The sequence below is a fragment of the Podarcis bocagei genome (assembly GCF_964188305.1).
Source record: "Podarcis bocagei genome assembly, chromosome: 7".
NCBI classification, from domain to species: Eukaryota; Metazoa; Chordata; class Lepidosauria; order Squamata; family Lacertidae; genus Podarcis; species Podarcis bocagei.
This window is the reverse complement of record NC_138132.1, coordinates 7,572,687-7,592,673: the sequence shown is the minus strand read 5'-3', so window position 1 is coordinate 7,592,673 and position 19,987 is coordinate 7,572,687. Positions and strand designations below refer to the sequence as shown.

Sequence of the window (19,987 nt, the reverse complement as noted above, 5' to 3'; positions counted from 1 at the left end):
CTCATCTTGCTTTATCGGCCGAGGGAGCCGGTGTACAGCTTCCGGGTCATGTGGCCAGCAGGACTAAGCTGCTTCTGGCGAACCAGAGCAGCACACGGAAATGCCATTTACCTTCCCGCCGGAGCGGTACCTATTTATCTACTTGCACTTTGACGTGCTTTCAAACTGCTAGGTTAGCAGGAGCAGGGACCGAGCAATGGGAGCTCACTCCGTCGCGGGGATTCGAACCGCCGACCTTCTGATCGGCAAGTCCTAGGCTCTGTGGTTTAACCCACAGCGCCACCCACGTCCTTTCCCTTAGGACATCCCTATTTTCATCGGAGGAATGTTGGAGGGTATGGAGTTATGCGACCCTCAAGCCAAGGAGATAAGTAACTATACAATCTTTAGAAGACATCTGAAGGCAGCCCTGTATAGGGAAGGTTTTAATGTTTAACGTTTTATTATGATGTAAGCCACCCAGACTGGCTGGGGCAACCCAGTCAAATGGGCAGGCTATTACCATTATTATTATTATTATTATTATTATTATTATTATTATTATTATTATTGACATCCCTATTTTCATCGGAGAAATATCAGAGGGTATTCTGCTGCATCCAAAAGGCCTCCTTAGGTTTCTTTGCCCAGAGTTACTGGTACTTCCAATTTTGATGGCGAAATGTTTGGTTCTCAAAATAATGTGCCATTATTCATTTGCAAAAGGGAAAAAGATCCATTCAGTGATTCAAGGCTTTTTAGCTAATTGAATATCTGTCTTTTCTCGGTGCAGCAGGTACATGGAAATAAGTTATCGTGTAAATCAAAACCTCAGTGCAGCTGTTTTTTTTTTGAGGTGGGGATGAAAGTGGAAGATCACTGAGAGTTTAATGGATGAAAACTGATGCCGTTTGTTAGAAGGAAAGGCATATTTAATTCCTTCTTTCCCCTTCTCCCAATTTTCTACTATGGTCACAGACCCCCAACAGAATTACATTTTATACTGCAATCTGGGGGGGAAACCAGTGGATTAAATTTTGCCCACGTCACGCATAATTTGATAACTTTAGTCAATTAATCTTTTTAAAGAAAGGCTTTTAAAAAATTAACACAGTTTTAAGGGTTTAAAACAATCCCTTCCTCACCTTGTACAGGAGACAAGTGAACTCTCAAGTAATATATTATTATATTATATTATATTATATTATATTATATTATATTATATATAATAATAATAATAGTAATAATTTATTTATACCCCGCCCATCTGGCTGGGTCTCCCCAGCCACCCTGGGCGGTTTCCAACAAAGTATTAAAATACAGTGGCCCGTTAAATATTAAAAGCTTCCCTAAACATTATTATATTATATTATATTATATTATATTATATTATATTATTAATTATATTATATTATTAATTATATTACACACACACCAAAAGCATTAATCTGTCCATATAACTCATCATCATCAAGATTCAAGTCCACAATATTCACAGCATCCAGAAAGTTTTGTACACTGGTAGGAGATATCTTTAGTTGAGTTTTTGTCGATTAATCTACTCGTGAGATGGATTATGGCTTGCAGCAGCCCTCAATAGCATTGCTTTCCAAAGACTGAACATTTTTGGACCTGTCCCAAGGTGAAAGACTTCTGGGAAAAGATTTATAATGAATTGAAAAAAATGTTGAAATATACATTTATAAAGAAACCAGAGGCCTTTCTTCTTGGAATAACAGGTTTGGAATTGCCCAAGAAAGATGTTAAATTATTTTTGTACGCCACAACTGCTGCTCGTATTTTGTTAGCTAAAAAGTGGAAAACCCAAGAATTACCAACAATAGAAGAATGGCAGATGAAGATGATGGATTTTTCGGAGCTAGCCGACCTAACCGGAAGAGTCCACAACCAGAAGGAGGAGGAGTATCAGGAAGAGTGGAATAAATTTAATGATTATTTAGTTAAATTTGTTAAGTTAAACTAACTGAAAACAGCTTGCAGATAGTTAATGGGCTTCGGATTTTATTTATGTTAAGTGAGGAATTAATATGTTTAATTCCATAAGATGAAGATCTAAGGATGTTTAAGTTAAATCTCATAAAAATTGGGATTTGGAAAACCGTTAAAAGGACATGCAATGAAATTCAACCGAGGGGAAGCGAGGAAGTCACTTAACAAAGTTAATAACTGTAATTTTGAATAAGGCTATGATTTATGTTTGTCTGTTTTGTGTGTTTGTGTGTTTGTTTGTTTGTTTATAATATTGTGAAAACTAATAAAAAAATTTTTTTTGGGGGGGGGGAACCAAAGACTGAACATTTAAAGCACAAACGCATTAAATATGGATTAAGAATCCAGAGCGACTCTTATTTAGTAAGGTCTCTTCTCTCCCTCCTCACTGCTCTTCAGAGGTGGGGTTTGTGGTGCAATGAGTTTACCTGGAAGGGGAGCTCTTTGTCGACGGCTTCGCACTGAGAGTGATCTCGCCATGGGTGCCCTGACTCATCCACCACCCACTGTCCATCTGGGCCGCATTTCTGGAACACAAAGCCACCTCGAACTGCAGAGGACGTTTTGGGGAAGGAGGGGGAAGCAGCAAGAGGATACGAATAGTTTGATTATAATAATAAAAATACAAATAACGTATATCCATGACAATACAATTTGATTTAATACGGTGGTACCTTGGGTTACATACGCATCAGGTTACATACGCTTCAGGTTACACACTCCGCTAACCCAGAAATAGTACCTCAGGTTAAGAACTTTGCTTCAGGATGAGAACAGAAATCGTGCTCCGGTGGCACAGCAGCAGCAGGAGGCCCCATTAGCTAAAGTGGTGCTTCAGGTTAAGAACAGTTCCAGGTTAAGAACAGACCTCCAGAACGAATGAAGTACTTAACCCAAGGTACCACTATAGTTGTATTCCATTCTGCTGTGCTCAGAAGAATCATTGGTGCTGACCTTTAAAGCTCTAAACGGCCTCAGCCCAGTATACCTGAAGGAGTGTCTCCGCCCCCATCGTTCTGCCCGGACACTGAGGTCCAGCTCCAAGGGCCTTCTGCCGGTTCCCTCCCTGCAAGAGGCAAAGCTACAGGGAACCAGGCAGAGAGGGCCTTCTCGGTGGTGGCACCCGCCCCATGGAACACCCTCCCACCAGATGTCAGGGAAAAAACAACTACAGTCATACCTTGGTTCTCGAACGCCTTGGTACTTGTACGTTTTGGTTCTTGAAAGCCGAAAACCTGGAAGTGAGTGTTCCGGTTTTCGAACGTTCTTTGGAAGCCAAATGTCTGACACGGCTTCGAATGGAGTGCAGGAAGCTCCTGCAGGCAATCGGAAGTCGCACCTTGGTTTTTGAACAGTTCCGGGAGTCGAACAGACTCCCGGAACGGATTAAGTTCGACAACCAAGGTACCACTGTATCTGACTTTTAGAAGACATCTGAAGGCAACCCTGTTTTTGATGCTCAATGTTTCATTGTGTTTTTAATATTCTGTTGGGAGCCACCCAGAGATGGCTGGGTTATGTATGTATAAGTAAATAAATATATAAATGTCATTATTATTATTATTATTATTATTATTATTATTATTATTATTTAGAATCATAGAATTGTAGAATTGGCAGGGAACCAGAGAGTCACCTAGTCCAACCCCCTTGGTTTCAGAACCAACAGTTCTGAAAGTTAGCAAACATTGCAACCAGGCTGGGAGCCCAGACATCATCATCATCATCATCATCATCATCATCATCATCATCATAATAATAAATTTTTATTTATACCCCGCCCTCCCCAGCCAAGACTCAGAGCGGCTAACACCCGATATAAAAACAAATTAATTGAAATACAACTTAAGAACAAGATTAAAATACAACATTAAAACATTAAAATGCAGCCTCATTTTAATGGAAACTCAAAGCAAAAACCTTTTGGGGGATGAAAGCACCAAGTCTTCACCAAGGCTAACTATCCAGACTGGTCCTACATGGGCCAGAAAAAGCCAGGGAAGTCCCCAAATAGGAGATCCATCACAGGAGGAGAAAGGAAAAAGGAAGAGGGGGAAGGAATCAAATTGATTCCAAGACTTAAGAGATGAACGAACCGTATTGGGTGCCTTTGCATCTATACTTACCTTGCTGGTGCCAAGGCAGGTACCAGGGGCAAGGGACCTTGGCAGAGGTGTTCGGAAGAGCATCGCCCCAGCAGGCGTACATGTCAAATGTACGGTTGCACACCAGACCTGGAAGAAGGGCAGAGCAAAGGGGGAAGAGGTCGTTTAACGCTTTTGAAAGGGGGATTAAGCCAAGGTAACTGTGGGGTAACTGTAAACCCCAAGGTAAACATGGGGTAACTGTGCCTGTGAAGGACCAGGTGCGCAGCCTGGGAGTCATTTTGGACTCACAGCTGTCCATGGAGGCACAGGTTAAATCTGTGTCCACGGCAGCTGTCTCCCAGCTCCATCTGGTACGTAGGCTGAGACCCTGTCTGCCCGCGGACTGCCTCGCCAGAGTGGTGCATGCTCTGGTTATCTCCCGCTTGGACTACTGCAATGCGCTCTACATGGGGCTACCTTTGAAGGTGACCCGGAAACTACAACTAATCCAGAATGCAGCAGCCAGACTGGTGACTGGGAGCGGCCGCCGAGACCATATAACACCGGTCTTGAAAGACCTACATTGGCTCCCAGTACGTTTCCGAGCACAATTCAAAGCGTTGGTGCTGACCTTTAAAGCCCTAAACGGTCTCGGTCCAGTATACCTGAAGGAGCGTCTCCACCTCCATCGTTCTACCCAGACACTGAGATCCAGCACCGAGGGCCTTCTGGCAGTTCCCTCATTGCGAGAAGCCAAGTTACAGGGAACCAGGCAGAGGGCCTTCTCGGTAGTGGCGCCCTCCCTGTGGAACGCCCTCCCACCAGATGTCAAAGAGAACAACAACTACCAGACTTTTAGAAGACATCTGAAGGCAGGCCTGTTTAGGGAAGCTTTTAATGTTTGTTGTATCACAGTATTTTAATATTCTTTTGAAAACCGCCCAGAGTGGCTGGGGAAACCCAGCCAGATGGGCGGGGTATAAATAAATTATTATTATTATTATTATTATTATTATTATTATTATTATTATTATTATTATTATTCAGGGACAGAGCAACAGCAGGAAGAAGGGGATCTCTCAATGACTGCTGGTCATGGTGGAGTCATAGAGCTTCTGCCTTCAGGAGCACTCTACCTTCCAAATGTCAGTTGTTGGGGAACCACGTTTGTGAACATTAACAAGTAAATCAGGTATCGGAAAACGTCCAACCTATACACTTTAAAATGTGTTTGTGAGAGGGGGTGGGGGGAAAAGGTGTTTTTTTGTTTCTGGTTGTTTCTGGTTTATATTATGTATTCCGTGTTTTTTTTTATCTTGTGTTTTCGTGTTGCGAACCGGCCCAGAATCGACGGATGAAGGGCATTAACGCAAATTTAGTAAGCAAACGAAACAGAAATAAATAAAGCGAAATGCCATTCTCGGGGGAAATTGGACAAATTTCGGCGTACCGGCCAAACAGCCTTGCACAAGAAATTTCATTTGCAAGATACCGCTTCTTGGAGACATTTGAACTTAAAAAATTATGGATTCCTGGAGAAGGCAGGTTGAAAGAGAGGGAGGGTGGGTAGGCAAGTTGGGACATTTCAAACCTGTGCCTACTTTTGGAGGATCAATCACATGCTGTCAAATTCAGGTTGTATGATCAGATTGTATCTCATCAGCTTTGATCATGCGACACCTTTCATCAGCAACCTTGGGCAACAGATCCTTTAATTCCCCCCCCCCCACATCAGACTTTTTGCAATACGGAAAGTGAATGAACTGGAAAGCGTGGATATGATAAGAATTTTATGGTCTTAGATATATGGTAATGTTCATAAATTTACCAACCAAGCACATACATAGATCAGCACAGGAAGACCAACCTGAAACCATTTTGATTCCTAAACTGAGCAAATGTTTTCTCTGCAAGGTCAAAGTGGGAAACCTCCCCATTGTCTCTTTCCTCACAAATCCTGTCTTAAGGGCACATTTAAGATATGAATAAGGTGTGAGCGTGTGACCTGGCCCAGGAACTAAGTATTTATCATTACAAAAGACTGGCCAGGCTCCCCAGGAAATCCAGTCAAGTAACCTGCCAGACAGGAGATAAACAAGGACAGGAGAAAAACAACATTCAAATTTCTGTTTAGACCACCTTTTTGTGATGTAGGTATGATGTATCTGAGGGGTGGTCTTAGGTTACACCCCTTCTGTGATGTATGTATGATGTTTCTGGGGGTGGTCTTGATCTACAGGGTGGCAATTTCAAAAGTCTTTATAAGGCCTTGCACACCATTTTTCTGGGTTCCTCCTCTCTCCTGTGGGTGAGAGGAGCACCCTGTTGCAACAGATCAATAAAGATCAGGCTTACTAGCTGCTTTGCTTCTCAATATTCTCTGGTTGGCCTCTGTTATTTTCTCCTACCAATAGGGAACCTATGTAAGGACTCTATATGGGCTCTTGGATACCCCGTAAGGGAAAAGGGCAATTTTTATTTACAACATGAGACAGCAATTACTTGACGCAACGCTGTTTAACCTCTCTGCAGGCACTGTGCAAACAAACCAGGATGGATGCTCAGTAAAGCAGTGGTTTGGAAGAGACCTCTTTATACTGCTAAGAGCATAAGAAAAACTCCGCTGGATCAGGCCAAAGGGAAAGAAGATCCCTTGCTCTCTCTCTCACTTGTGGGACGCGGGTCCTCCAGGATCTTGCGATAGCAGGCTGCCTGATACTGCTGCCACGCCTCAAACATCTCTTTGGCCGAGTTTTCGGTGGAGCTTGCCTGCGACAGGGGAGAGAAATGAAAAAAAATAACAGGTACATATCAGCTAGTCACCTAAAAGTTTTGTCCAGAGTACATAAAGGTAAAGGGACCCCTGACCATTAGGTCCAGTCGTGGCCGACTCTGGGGTTGCGGTGCTCATCTCGCTTTATTGGCCGAAGGAGCCGGCGTACAGCTTTCGGGTCATGTGGCCAGCATGACTAAGCCGCTTCTGGCGAACCAGAGCAGCGCACAGAAACGCTGTTTACCTTCCCGCCGGAGTGGTGCCTATTTATCTACTTGCACTTTGACGTGCTTTCGAACTGCTAGGTTGGCAGGAGCAGGGACCGAGCAACGGGAGCTCACCCCGTCGCGGGGGTTCAAACCGCCAACCTTCTGATCGGCAAGTCCTAGGCTCTGTGGTTTAACCCACAGCGCCACCCGCGTCCCTTGCCAGAGTACATAGCTCTTCCCAAAGTTGCCTGATGTTTACTTAGGTTAGTTGCCCAATTATTATTATTATTATTATTATTATTATTATTATTATTATTATTATTATTATTATTATTGCAAGCCTGAGCCTTGAAATTGCAGCCTGGTCCACAGAAAGCAAGCAGAGAAAGCAATTTCTATCACTTCACCACCACACCAAAGAAAAAGCTTTGCTTGCAGTTTTGTGTGTCAGGCCCCTGAACAACGGCACAGCAGCAGTCTGCAGGTTCATTCCCCCACCTTGCCCCTTTCATTAAAAACATAAATAAACTGAGGGCTTTGGGGCAGGGTGGGCTGCCTGTGCTTTATTAGGTTTTGTTTGTTTGTTTTACCTGTTGTTTGGGTTGATTCTGAACATGGCCCAGTGCCCACCTTCCTGCTGTGATTTGGGTGTTTCTGTGGTGCCCATGTCTGTTTCTTAGATTCCCAAAGGTGCTCCAAGGCCCAAAAGAATTAGGCAACCCTCCCAACTTTACAATCAGTGCCCGGATTTACGTAGAAGCTAAACAAGCTATAGCTTAGGGCCCCACTCTCTTGGGGCCCCCCAAAAAAATTAAAGGGAAAAAAACACACCTGGATGTATATTTCCAAAATATAAGTTAAAAAACAAATAAAATAAAACCTACATACAGCAACAGTGTTTTGTGTTGTGTAGACTCCTATGGTGTAAGTAATGGGCACCACCTGCTAGCCTGCTCCCTTAAATATCACGGGTTTGCTCCTTTCTGTATATAGAGTGCCAACATTCTGCACGGACTGGTTGTGTTATGTACTGAAGTTCTCACCCTGGGCCAGCAGGGGGATACTGTAGATAGTTTTCACTCAGGTCCACATATGCAAATAAGGGATTGAAAGTGACATTCAGTGATTGGATAGTTATAGAAAATGGTTACTGTTGCGTTGTAGTGGAGCTCTATATAAGCAGGCTGGCTGAACCCTTCAGTTCAGTTCTGTTCTGGCCTGTGAATAAACAAGAGCTGTTTGAAGAATCGCTGTGTCGTCTGATATGTTCACCCACAACTTAACAGGTTCCATGGCAACATGCGCAAATGGCTTCAGATACCTATTAGGCCCATAAATTACCATATACAATGGTAGCTCTGGTTGCGAACAGGATCCGTTCCGGAGGCCCGTTCGCAACATGAATAGAACGCAACCCATGTTTGCGTGTCTGCGCATGCGCAGGTCGCGATTCACCGCTTCTGAGCATGCGCGTGAAGTCATTTTATGCGCATGCGCGAGCAGCGAAACCCAGAAGTAACCCTTTCCGGTACTTCCGGGTCGCCGCGGGATGCAACCTGAAAAAACATATCATGAAGCAAATGTAATATGAGGTATGACTGTACTGTAGCGTATATTCAACACAAAAAACAGCGGCCATTTGTTGTTGACAAAGGACATCTGGACATATAAAGGGCCCCAAGGAAGCCAGACTATCCTCTACCAGGGCCAGGGCCTTTTCAGTGATGGCTCCGACCTGGTGGAATGCTCTGTCCCACGGCACTAGGGCCCTGCAGGACTGCCTGGCCTTCAATTTGAATTAGCCTGATCCTCTATTCCCTTTTCCCCTTTCCTTTTCTATGAAGAAACCCTTTCTGGGACCCCACATTTAAATTCTTCCCTGGTCTCCTTGCTGGCCCTAGTGAGACCATCTTGGCCAGTTAGCCCTGGAGATCATTTGATGTCTACTGACTGGGTTTTTTGTTTTGTCCCCCCCCCCCCGCCCGACCTCTGAATTTTTGAATTTATTTTTTTAAAATAAATATTTTATTAAATTTTCACAATGAGATAAACATACAAAAACAGAAAACATACAAAATCACAAAAAACAATACAATACAAAAAGACTAAGATTAAACAGAAAAAAAGAAATAGAAACACATGTATTAACAAAAAGAAACAAAAAATTCCTTCTTTCTTAATTTCTCATCTTCAATTAACTACTTTTCCAGACTTCCTCACATCTCCCATTCTTGTATCCCTTTTTAGAAATTTGTTCAGCAAATTCATATCCAAACAATTTATCTATTATTATTCCAATCTTACATTTTACTTTGTTGCTAGAACCCCTGAAATTATTTCAATGTCGTTTAACATTCATAAATTTTACAGTGTTTCTGCAAATAAATTTTAAATTTTCTCCAATCTTCTTCCACTGACTCTTCTCCCTGGTCTCGGATTCTGCCAGTCATTTCCGCCATCTCCATATAGTCTGAATTTTTGAATTTTATTGATATTGATGCTGCGTTTTATGTTGTATTTTATGCTGTTTTTCAGTCGCATTTTAATCAATGTTTTCTATTTGCTATTCGCCGCCCTGAGCCCAGTTTTTAAACCAGGAAGGGCGGGGTATAAATAAAAAAATATTATTATTATTTATTATAACCTTCAGTAGCTTAGGGCCTCATCAGACCGAAATCTGGCCCTGTCTATGATACAGTCATACCTTGGGTTACAGATGCTTCAGGTTGCATTTTTTTTGGGATACGGACCCGACGAAACCCAGAAGTACCGGAACGTGTTACTTCCGGGTTTCGGCGATCGCGCATGCACAGAAGCGCTAAATCGCGCTTTCCGCATGTGCAGAAGTGCCGAATTGCAACCCGCTCGTACACAGATGCGCCGTTGCGGGTTGCGAATGTGCATCCCTGCATGGATCATGTTCGCAACCCGAGTGTCCGCTGTTTTAGGATGCGGATGAGACCCTGCTCCTCGCCCCCAGCCTCACCTGCGCGTTCTTTCGGAGGAAGACAAGCAAAAGGAAGAGATCAAGGGATCCCTGCATGCTTCGGCTGCGGAACAGACACGAGGCCTGTGAGGGGCCTCCATCTCAGGCTCCTATGGCTAGCAGCCTTCTGCAGTGGGAGTCCGCCTCCATCCACACTGGACCCACGTTCGGTGGAAGAGTTCTGGAGGTGAAATAATAATAATAATAATAATTTATTATTTATACTCCGCCCATCTGGCTGGGTTTCCCCAGCCACTCTGGGCTGCTTTCAACAATATTAAAATACAATAGTCTATTAAACATTTTTACGTTCTTCTCTGTAGAACTACTAAGCTCCATATTCCTTGTACGGGTTTGTTACCTGAAATTAAAAATCAATTAAAAGAAAAATTAAAAGAAAAAAACACAGAGCCTTTCCAGACAGCTCCGATGTCTAGATGAGATTCAACCGCATACTGGCAGTTTTGGGATGCTCAATCCACATTGACGTGGGGATCTTGCTCAACAAACAGACTCCCCCCAAATATTTTTTTGTGGCGAGGTAAGCGACAAGGGACGCAGGTGGCGCTGTGGGTTAAACCACAGAGCCTAGGACTCACCGATCAGAAGGCTGGCGGTTCAAATCCCTGCGGCAGGGTGAGCTCCCGTTGCTCGGTCCCTGCTCCTGCCAACCTAGCAGTTCGAAAGTACATCAAAGTCCAGGTAGATAAATAGGTACCGCTTCAGCGGGAAGGTAAACAGCGTTTCCGTGTACTGCTCTGGTTCACCAGAAGCGGCTTAGTCATGCTGGCCACATGACCCGGAAGCTGTACTCCGGCTCCCTCGGCCAATAAAGCGAGATGAGCGCTGCAACCCGAGAGTCGGTCATGACTGGACCTAATGGTCAGGGGTCCTTTTACCTTTACCTTTAAGCAACAAGGTCCCCTTCATAGATCACTGCCTTGCCGTGGTGAAGGGGCTTGAATAACTCAGAGAAGCTATGAACTATGCCAAGTAGGGCACCCAAGATGGACAGGTCATAGTGGAGAGTTTTGACCAAACGTGATCCACCTGGAGGAGGAACCGGCAAGCCACTCCAGTATCCCTGCCATGAAAACTCCATGGACAACAGGCATATAAAAGTTATGACGCTGGAAGATGAGCCCCTCAGGTCGGAAGGCGTCCAACATGCTACTGAGGAAGAGCGGAGGACAAGTACAAGTAGATTCAGAGCTGATGATGTGGCTGATCCTGAAGCTGAGACTCCAAGACTTTGGCCACCTCATGAGAAGAGAAGACTCCCTGGGAAAGGCCCTGATGTTGGGAAAGATGGAGGGCACAAGGAGAAGGGGACGACAGAGGACAAGATGGATGGATAGTGTTCTCGAAGCTAACCAGCATGAGCTTGACCAAACTGTGGGAGGCAGTGGAAGACAGGAGTGCCTGGCGTGCTCTGGTCCAGGGGGTCACAAAGAGTCGGACACGACTAAACAACAACAACAAGTGACACCAGAAAGTGTGGGACGATGCTTGCTTGACTCAGCTTTGTCTAACCTCCCTGCAAACAGATCAGAATAAATAGGTCACCTGGAATTTAACCGATACTCCCCTGCTGGGCAGAGGTTTATGCAGGCTGCTGTTGCCAGTTCCCAAAATCTGGGCTCCTTTTGGGTCCTTTTCTGCAGCTAATCCATTTCCCTCTGGCCCGAGTCCCCTTGCCCCTATATTCCTAGGCCACAGAGGGCTGCTCAAAACTAAGTGCCCTAAAAATAGGCCCTAGACTTCCCATTCTGTCAGCTGCTGTTCCGGAAGGTTCTCACGGGAACCCGCCAAGAGTGTGTGCTTAGCGAAATGGCTTGAGAGACTGACTCCCTCCAACCAGTTGCCCTCCGCCAGCTGTGGCTGTGATCCCAAGCAGCCGAAAGCAGGCTGGTGAATGCTGCTCTAACCACTGGGCCGCACTCCACTTCTCCTCCCTCCTTTCGCTTTTCAGGATGCGAAAGAAGCCCTCGGGCATTTATCCACAAGCTGTCAGTGTCTTGTTTCCGCGCTCAGCGATGTTTACTTGGCTAAAAGCTGTCAGGAGGAAGTAAAAATTGGAAATCGATGCTCACTTCTCCGCAATGCACTTTAATACAGGAGGGGGCCGGCCTCATCCGGCTGGGCACATTAGGGGCGCAGCGGCAGGACAGAGGAAACAGGGAAGGGACAACAAGGCAAGTCGTGTGTCATCTTCTCCCTGTAATTCCAAACAAGGCCAGTTCAAGTCATTTTGCTCCCTGAAGCAAAGGGCAAGTTGGCATTCCAGTTTCATGTACAGAAGCTGATTTGACCGGAAACTTTATCTTATTTGGGCACCAATATCAGAGCCATGATCACTGCAGATGGTGACAGCAGCCATGAAATTAAAAGACGCCTGCTTCCTGGGAGAAAAGCAATGGCAAACCTAGGTAGCATCTTAAAAAGCAGAGACATTACCTTGCCAACAAAGGTCCGTATAGTTAAAGCTATGGTTTTCCCAGTAGTGATGTATGGAAGTGAGAGCTGGACCATAAAGAAGGCTGATCGCCGAAGAATGGATGCTTTTGAATTCTGGTGCTGGAGGAGACTCTTGAGAGTCCCATGGACTGCAAGAAGATCAAACCTCTCCATTCTGAAGGAAATCAGCCCCGAGTGCTCACTAGAAGGACAGATCCTGAAGCTGAGGCTCCAAGACTTTGGCCACCTCATGAGAAGAGAAGACTCCCTGGAAAAGACCCTGATGTTGGGAAAGATGGAGGGCACAAGGAGAAGGGGACGACAGAGGACGAGATGGTTGGACAGTGTTCTCGAAGCTATCAGCATGAGTTTGACCAAACTGCGGGAGGCAGTGGAAGACAGGAGGGCATGGCGTGCTCTGGTCCAGGGGGTCACGAAGAGTCGGACACAACTAAACAACAACCAGAGCTGTGCCATCTTCCAATGCCTCACTGCTTGTCCCCAGTACCTGCGGAGACTGCCTTACTCTCATAACCTCCAAGTGTCCCGATTTCCCAGGGACAGTCCCGCAATTACAGAAGCCAATGCCAATTTCTGATTTGACCCCAGAATGTCCCGCTTTTCCTTTTTTTGCTCCCCTCCATGTCTTGGAGAACAAGTAGTGCGTCTGTGGATAGGTGTAAAAAAAAAATGGGAGTCCTGTTTATCCTGAAAACAAAACACGTGTGGCAAATGAAGGAAATGGTGAGGATGGCGTACGAATTTTGTAATTTTGAAGGAAAATGTCCCCAATCCATGTTAAATGATTGCACTGCAATGTTTCAGCAGCCAGCCATTTCTTAGGAAACGTGTGGACTGTTTATTATTGTCAATAGAGCCTTATACTGCAATCCTAAGCAATTTTACTCAGTAGTAAGTCCCACTAGGTTCAATAAGATTTTACTCTCTGGTATGGTCCTGATCATTCCCTCCGTTTCTTCTTCTTCTTCTTCTTCTTCTTCTTCTTCTTCTTCTTCTTCTTCTTCCTTCTTCTTCTTCCTTCTCCTCCTCCTCCTCCTCCTCCTCCCCACCTTTTTCATATCAGGGACTCAAGGCAGCTTACCCTTAAAATTTTATTTTGTTCCATTTATCTGTTGATGGTCTTGTACACTTTCCCTTCCTTCACACATTTTTTTCTTTACAACGACCCTGTGAGGTAGGCTTGGCAGAGAGAGTTGCAATTGGTGACTGATGTAGATGTGTCATAGCTGTAACGTTTCCCCTTTTTAAAGGGAAATTCCCTTATTCCGAATAATAATAATAATAATAATAATAATAATAATAATAATAATAATAATAATTATTATTATTATTATTATTATTATTATTATTATTATTTATACCCCGCCCTCCCCAGCTGTCAGGGAACTGACATCGGAGCGAGAGGCGAAGGGGAGGCTCCCAGATGATGCTGGCGAAGGACCCAGCAGCAGGGGGAGAAACAGCTCAGTAGAGGGGGAAGCCAATCAGCGCAACACCAGGGATAAAGGGAGGCAGACGGGGGAATTGGAGAGAGGGCTCCAGGACTCTTCACTGGACATCAGTGAGGAGAGTCCAGGTCCTCCGCTACCCACGCCCTCCCTGCGCAGAAGACTCCCGCGCAGTGAGAGGAGGAGGAGACTGGGTGTCAAACAACTTTTATGTTGGAAGAGGTTCAAGAAACGCCCACTGACGGATTCTGCCAGTGACTGAGGCAGCCACCATGAGAAGGGGCTGCGCAGTCAGAAAGTTTTAACAAGGCAAATTAACCGAGAAAGGCACCAGTTTACGCACGAGTAACTCATACCCATTACACCAGCCAAGGCCGGGCTCAGGGTGGCTAACAAGCAATAATAAAAACGAGTTGAATGAATACAACTTAAAAACAAGATTAAAATACAACAGTTAAAATATTGAAACAGTAAAATATTAAAATGCAGCCTCATCACAGGAGGAGAAAGGAAAAAGAAAAAAGGAATAGGATTCCTCGCAAGAAAAGAGAAAAGTTGACAGCTATGGGATGTGAGTATTTGACATCTATGTGTGCAGGAGATGAAAAGGCGGGAGAAGCTTCCGGATGCAGAGATGTCACACCCTGTCTTCCTCTGATGAAAATAGGGTCATTCTATTCTCCATCAGGAAACTTTGGGGGTCAAACTCTCTTGTCCCTGTTAGGGAAAAATCTAGGTGTGAGGCTGCTCAGTCACCCAGCTGGTCGGGCAGAGCCCGCGGGTCCCTGCGGAATAAAGGGAGGAGTCCAGCCAACCGGAGCAAATAGCTGTAGACCAAAGTTTATTGCGCAATAGGTTCAAAGAGCAAATTTGAACCCCGAGGATGGGGTGACAAGGACTTTTAAAACTTTCCCACCACATCCCAGAATACAGTTCGAAGGGGAGGGGTTAACCTTGGCAAACATGTCCAGACAAGTCCTTGGTACAAGATTAGCATAAGCAGACATGGCAGGGCAAGACTCGGGTATAAGATGAGCATAGGCAAATATGTCTTAAGTACCCACCACCCAAAAGTACAATAGAAGTTCCTTTGCATGTCTGGAGCCTGAGACAAGTCTGGTGATGAGATTTGGCTTCCTTTGGCTAACAATGAGCCCAGCAATTGTCACCTCTGAGAACTTCCTGGAGTCCCTTTTCAAGGGGAAAATAGCTTTGGAATGGGGGGGACCGGGAAAGGAGATGATTTTATATTATTTTTAAAGCTAGGTAACTTCCCTGAGCTGTCAAGTTGGAAGGATATATTCAGGCATAATATTTGTAATATTTAACTTTAAAGATGTGCCCCCCCCCCGTAATTTCCGTAACATCCCAAACCAGGACTCCTCTCCCCGCTTCCCTCATCCTCCTCTCTCCCTTCCCGCTCCCTAGGCTTCTGAGGCAGACCTGGTCTGTCTGCTCCTCCTCATGTATAAACTAAATAAAAATACCTTTTTATTTGATTAAAAGAAGCAGAGACGGCCTGGCCAGAAACCAGGATATTATAAGTATCAGAAACAGCCCTGTGCCCTTTCTTTTACATGGAGATAATCTGCAAAACCAAACAGAATGAAAGGAAATGTTCCTGCGGTCCTCAGCAGTTTTACTCAGAAGCAAGCCTTAGCTTGCGAGAAAATTTGGCATATTTTCAGCCCTAAGGACACATAGCTGCTCCCCCTCGCATAGGGTTGCCAACTCTTTTTCCTTGTCGCTGCTCCTCTGCCTTTAATAGCAGTTGGCTTCACAAAGATATCCTTTGATGGAAATGCTTTTCTTCGTTCTGTGCAAAGCTGCTACTTCTTTCTTAATTTATTCATTGACAGTTATTCAGAGATATATAAAAATGAATGCCCATGACAAAGAATATTTTTATAATATACGGATATAAGACAGCTACTTAATGTCTAAAAAAAGCAAAACAAAGTCAGAAAAGAGACAAGAAAAAGGAAGACCAAAAGACAGACAAAGCAAAAGAGGAAAGAGGAATAAAGAGGAAGAGAAAAGGATTTCCAGCGCTCTGTCCTGTAGTTAAATATAGTGTTCAGGCCATAAGATCCAGCCATTCTGTCTTCTATAAACCAGTATTTTTTCCCATCTTCAATTTCTCCTTCACACAAAAAGTCCACAAGAAATTTCCAATCCTTAATAAATGTCAGTAATAATTTTTCTCTAATTAAACACCTCAACCTTGCCATCTCAGCCAAGTCCCTTAGTTTTATATTCTATGAAAAGCTTCCACTGTTCATATACTATCAGAACCAGCTGCTGTTAAAGGCATTTCCCACATATTAATTAAAAAAAAAAAATAAAAGTTGTGGCCTTCCCTTTGACACCCCCACCCAAAACCGCCTTGGTTGCCCCTTCAGTATTGAGAAGCCCAACAGAAATCAACAGGACCTATTTCCAAATTCTAGGATCAAAGTCAGGGTCATAGCAAAGATGCCATTCTTGTGTTCTAGTTGATCCCTGAAACTTTTTCATTAAATCATAGAATTTCAGAGCTGGAAGGCACCCAAAGGTTGTCATCCAAAGGAGTTTTGAAACTTGTGTCCATCTGTCAATATCAATGCAGTGCCTATTTGAAATCTTCAGGGGCTAGACAACATTTTGGAACGTGAAAGCTGCCCAAAGCACCTTCCGCCTGGCAACCAGTCAGGGGTAGTTTCACGCCCTCCTCCCAAAATTGTATTTCCTCTGCCACACAAAACAAAAGATTGCTTGCCAATCGGGGGGGGGGGGGGAGACCACACCCTCTTCTTTCTCTAATCCAGGCATAGACAAACTCAGCCCTCCAGATGTTCTGGGACTACAACTCCCATCATCCCTACCTAACAGGACCAGTGGTCAGGGATGATGGGAGTTGTAGTCCCAAAAACATCTGGAGGGCCGATGTTTGCCTATGCCTGCTCTAATCGATCTTCAGAAACCTTTCAGGCCATAAGGTAAAGGTAAAGGGACCCCTGACCATTAGGTCCAGTCGTGACTGACTCTGGGGTTGCAGCGCTCATCTCGCTTTATTGGCCGAGGGAGCCGGCGTACAGCTTCCAGGTCATGTGGCCAGCAGGACTAAGCCGCTTCTGGCGAACCAGAGCAGCGCACGGAAACGCCGTTTACCTTCCCACCGGAGCGGTACCTATTTATCTACTTGCACTTGGACGTGCTTTCGAACTGCTAGGTTGGCAGGAGCAGGGACCGAGCAATGGGAGTTCACCCCGTCGTGGGGATTCGAACCGCTGACCTTCTGATTGGCAAGTCCTAGGCTCTGTGGTTTAACCCACAGCGCCACAAGTAGTAGTAAGAAGTAATTGAGTTTTCAAGGGCAGGATTCAAACACAAGAGCCCTCTCCCCTCCAGCAACTGGTATTCAGAACTATTTCTGCCTTTGACTGTTAGAGCATCGTCCTTGTGGCTCATAGCCACTGCTAGCTTTCTCCTCTATGAATTTGTCTAATTCTCTTTTAAAGCCATTCTAATTAGTGTCCCTCGCTCCTTCCTGGGGCAGAGAGTTCCACAGTTTAACACTGCACTGAGCGAAGAAGAACTTTCTTTTATTTGTCCTGTTAACGGAGAAATCTGAGGGCTCCCTTGGACAAAAAAACAAGGACACCAGCCAGGAATACCAGAGCAAAACAGCAGCCAGTAGGCTTGGTCTTGATTGAAGACTGTCGCGACAGGACTCCCACCTGCCACCAGGTGGAACAAGATGGAAGCCCCGAACAAAAGAGAACCCAAACTTTTATTAGCTGCTCATCCCCATGTTACACCCCCCAAAACTACATCACTCATACATCACGGTTACATCATGAAAGGGGAGGTCTGGGGGCCGTAATCTGAGCATCCTGGACCCTGCCCCATGGTTCTCCTTGCCCTCCACCAAACACCCATCAAGTGAAGCAAAAGAGATATTTACATTTCCCTGTTTCTCAGCCAAGTTAATCACACCCTTTTGTCTTCATCTGGGTTTGTTCTTTCTGGAATGGCTACCTGTCTGGCACTCAGGTATCCGGATGCCAGGGATTATCACTCAGGCAGAGGGGCTGCTGAGCAGCTGAGCTCACAGGTCTATATGAATTTCTGAAGTTTTCCCAGTGAGCCAGTACAGAGATACATTTATCAGTGAATTCTTACATTTGGTATCGTGCAGCAAAGGCCCTTGGAATAGATAGGAAGAAACTGCGATGAAGTGTTTTGTGGGGACAAATCACAAAAGTCCCAAAAGTGATTGTGCTGGTTTTGGTAGTGGGCTGCATGGGCATGATATCTGCTGGGGGGGCAACCCCCCCCAACCTATACATAAATTCCTGCAACAGTCCAGAACCTTCCAACATTTAGTCTCCATGCGTTCCAGTGTTGGGAGAGAGGGACAAGCCCTTTCCTCGATTCCAAGCATCTCATCTTGACGTTTCGTGCTCGCTTCCTCTCTAAACTACAGGATCCCAGACCACCAAACGAGAAAGCAGAAGGGACAGAGTCCTGGGACCCTGTTGCTGGAAGGAGAAGCCCAGAGAACACCAAAACGCCTCTCTGTTTACCAGGATGAAAAGCAGACAGGCTTACCTGTTAAGGTGAGCGATTGCTTCCTGGCTCCTCTGCCATCCAGCCGCAGCCCAGCGCATCTGGCAGTCCTCTCTGCTGATGCTCCGGAGTTAAAAGGCGCCTTGTCAAGCCAGGAGGAGTGGGTGATTCAAGAGCGGGGAGAGAGAGGAGACAGCTGCTGGGAGGAAAGGCATGGGGGCGAAGAAGCATAGTTGCAGAAAGGTGGGCTGCTCTTCTCGACTTCTCTTCCTCTCTGGGGACTGTGGGATGTGCTCCACGCCCTCCCCAGGGCTTGACTGCGCACCGCGCCCCTTGGAAGCTGTTCCCACAGCTGTGTTGGATTGAGGAGTGGGGGCCAGGAAGAACCCAGGCCTCGTCCAGCAACTTTGAGGCAGCAGCAGTGGAAGGGGGGGAATGGGTGGCGTCTAGGGAAAACCTTATTGCTCTCTGTTGTGTTTACCATTGCTGGAGATGCAGGCTGGGGATGTTTGCTTTGCAAAGGGCAGGGGGAGAAAATAAAAAAGAAAGAAAGAAAGAAAGCAGGGGAAATGGTTACAAAACACTGGGCACTTTACAAAGTCCTGTGGAAATAACAACGACTTTTTTATTTTTATTTTTTGCAGTGTTTCCCTAAGAGCGGTGCACAAAAACAATTTAAATCATGGGTAGGGAAACTAAGGCCCGGGGGCCGGATCCAGCCCAATCGCCTTCTCAATCCGGCCCGCGGATGGTCTGGGAATCAGTGTGTTTTTACATGAGTAGAATGTGTCCTTTTATTTAAAATGCATCTCTGGGTTATTTGCGGGGCATAGGAATTCCTTCATTTATTATTATTTTTCAAAATATTGTCCGGCCCCTCACAAGGTGTGAGGGACAGTGGACCGGCCCCCTGCTAAAAAAGTTAGCTAACCCCTGATTTAAATGATACAATGGCAGAATTTTGGATTTTATTTTCCCTTCTTTTTTTTTAGCTGCAAACAACAATTCAAAGAGAAAACGGTTTTATTAAAGCCACTCGCCATATTATCTTTGTCTTAGAAGAGGTACATCTGTAAGATCATCAAAAGGGTTGTGTGATTATTGCAAGTTACACTGATTTAATGTACTTATATTTTCCACCTTCCTCCAAAGCTGGGGTTCAAGGCGGCTTACGCTATTTAAAAACACCGTTATAAAATACAGAGCAATAAAAACAAACTAGTTAAAAGCAGTAATTAGAACACATCAGAAGAGATTCAAAACCAGCAATTAAAATTGAAGTTTCCCCCCAACAGTTGCCCAGTGATGAGTGTTGTCTTATTGTGTATAACTGTAAGGTAAAGGTAAAGGGACCCCTGACCATTAGGTCCAGTCGTGACCGACTCTGGGGTTGCGACACTCATCTCGCTTTATTGGCCGAGGGAGCCTGCGTACAGCCTGGCTAAGCCGCTTCTCGCGAACCAGAG

General features: G+C 45.1%; 1 protein-coding gene across 1 annotated transcript in view; it reads right to left on the bottom strand.

Moving 5' to 3' along the window:
* Positions 1-18,794, bottom strand: part of LOC308590410 (glucagon receptor-like) — a 36,914-nt gene extending 18,120 nt beyond the window's left edge. Inside the window, exons 1-5 of the mRNA XM_081200442.1 lie at positions 18,564-18,794; positions 10,045-10,225; positions 6,746-6,845; positions 4,116-4,223; positions 2,418-2,539 (exon numbers count right to left, since the gene is read on the bottom strand). Of these exons, the coding sequence (XP_081056568.1) occupies positions 2,418-2,539; positions 4,116-4,223; positions 6,746-6,845; positions 10,045-10,101 (387 nt within the window). The 5' untranslated portion in view covers positions 10,102-10,225; positions 18,564-18,794. The remainder of the gene's footprint in view (positions 1-2,417; positions 2,540-4,115; positions 4,224-6,745; positions 6,846-10,044; positions 10,226-18,563) is intronic.
* Positions 18,795-19,987: the final 1,193 nt, after the last annotated feature.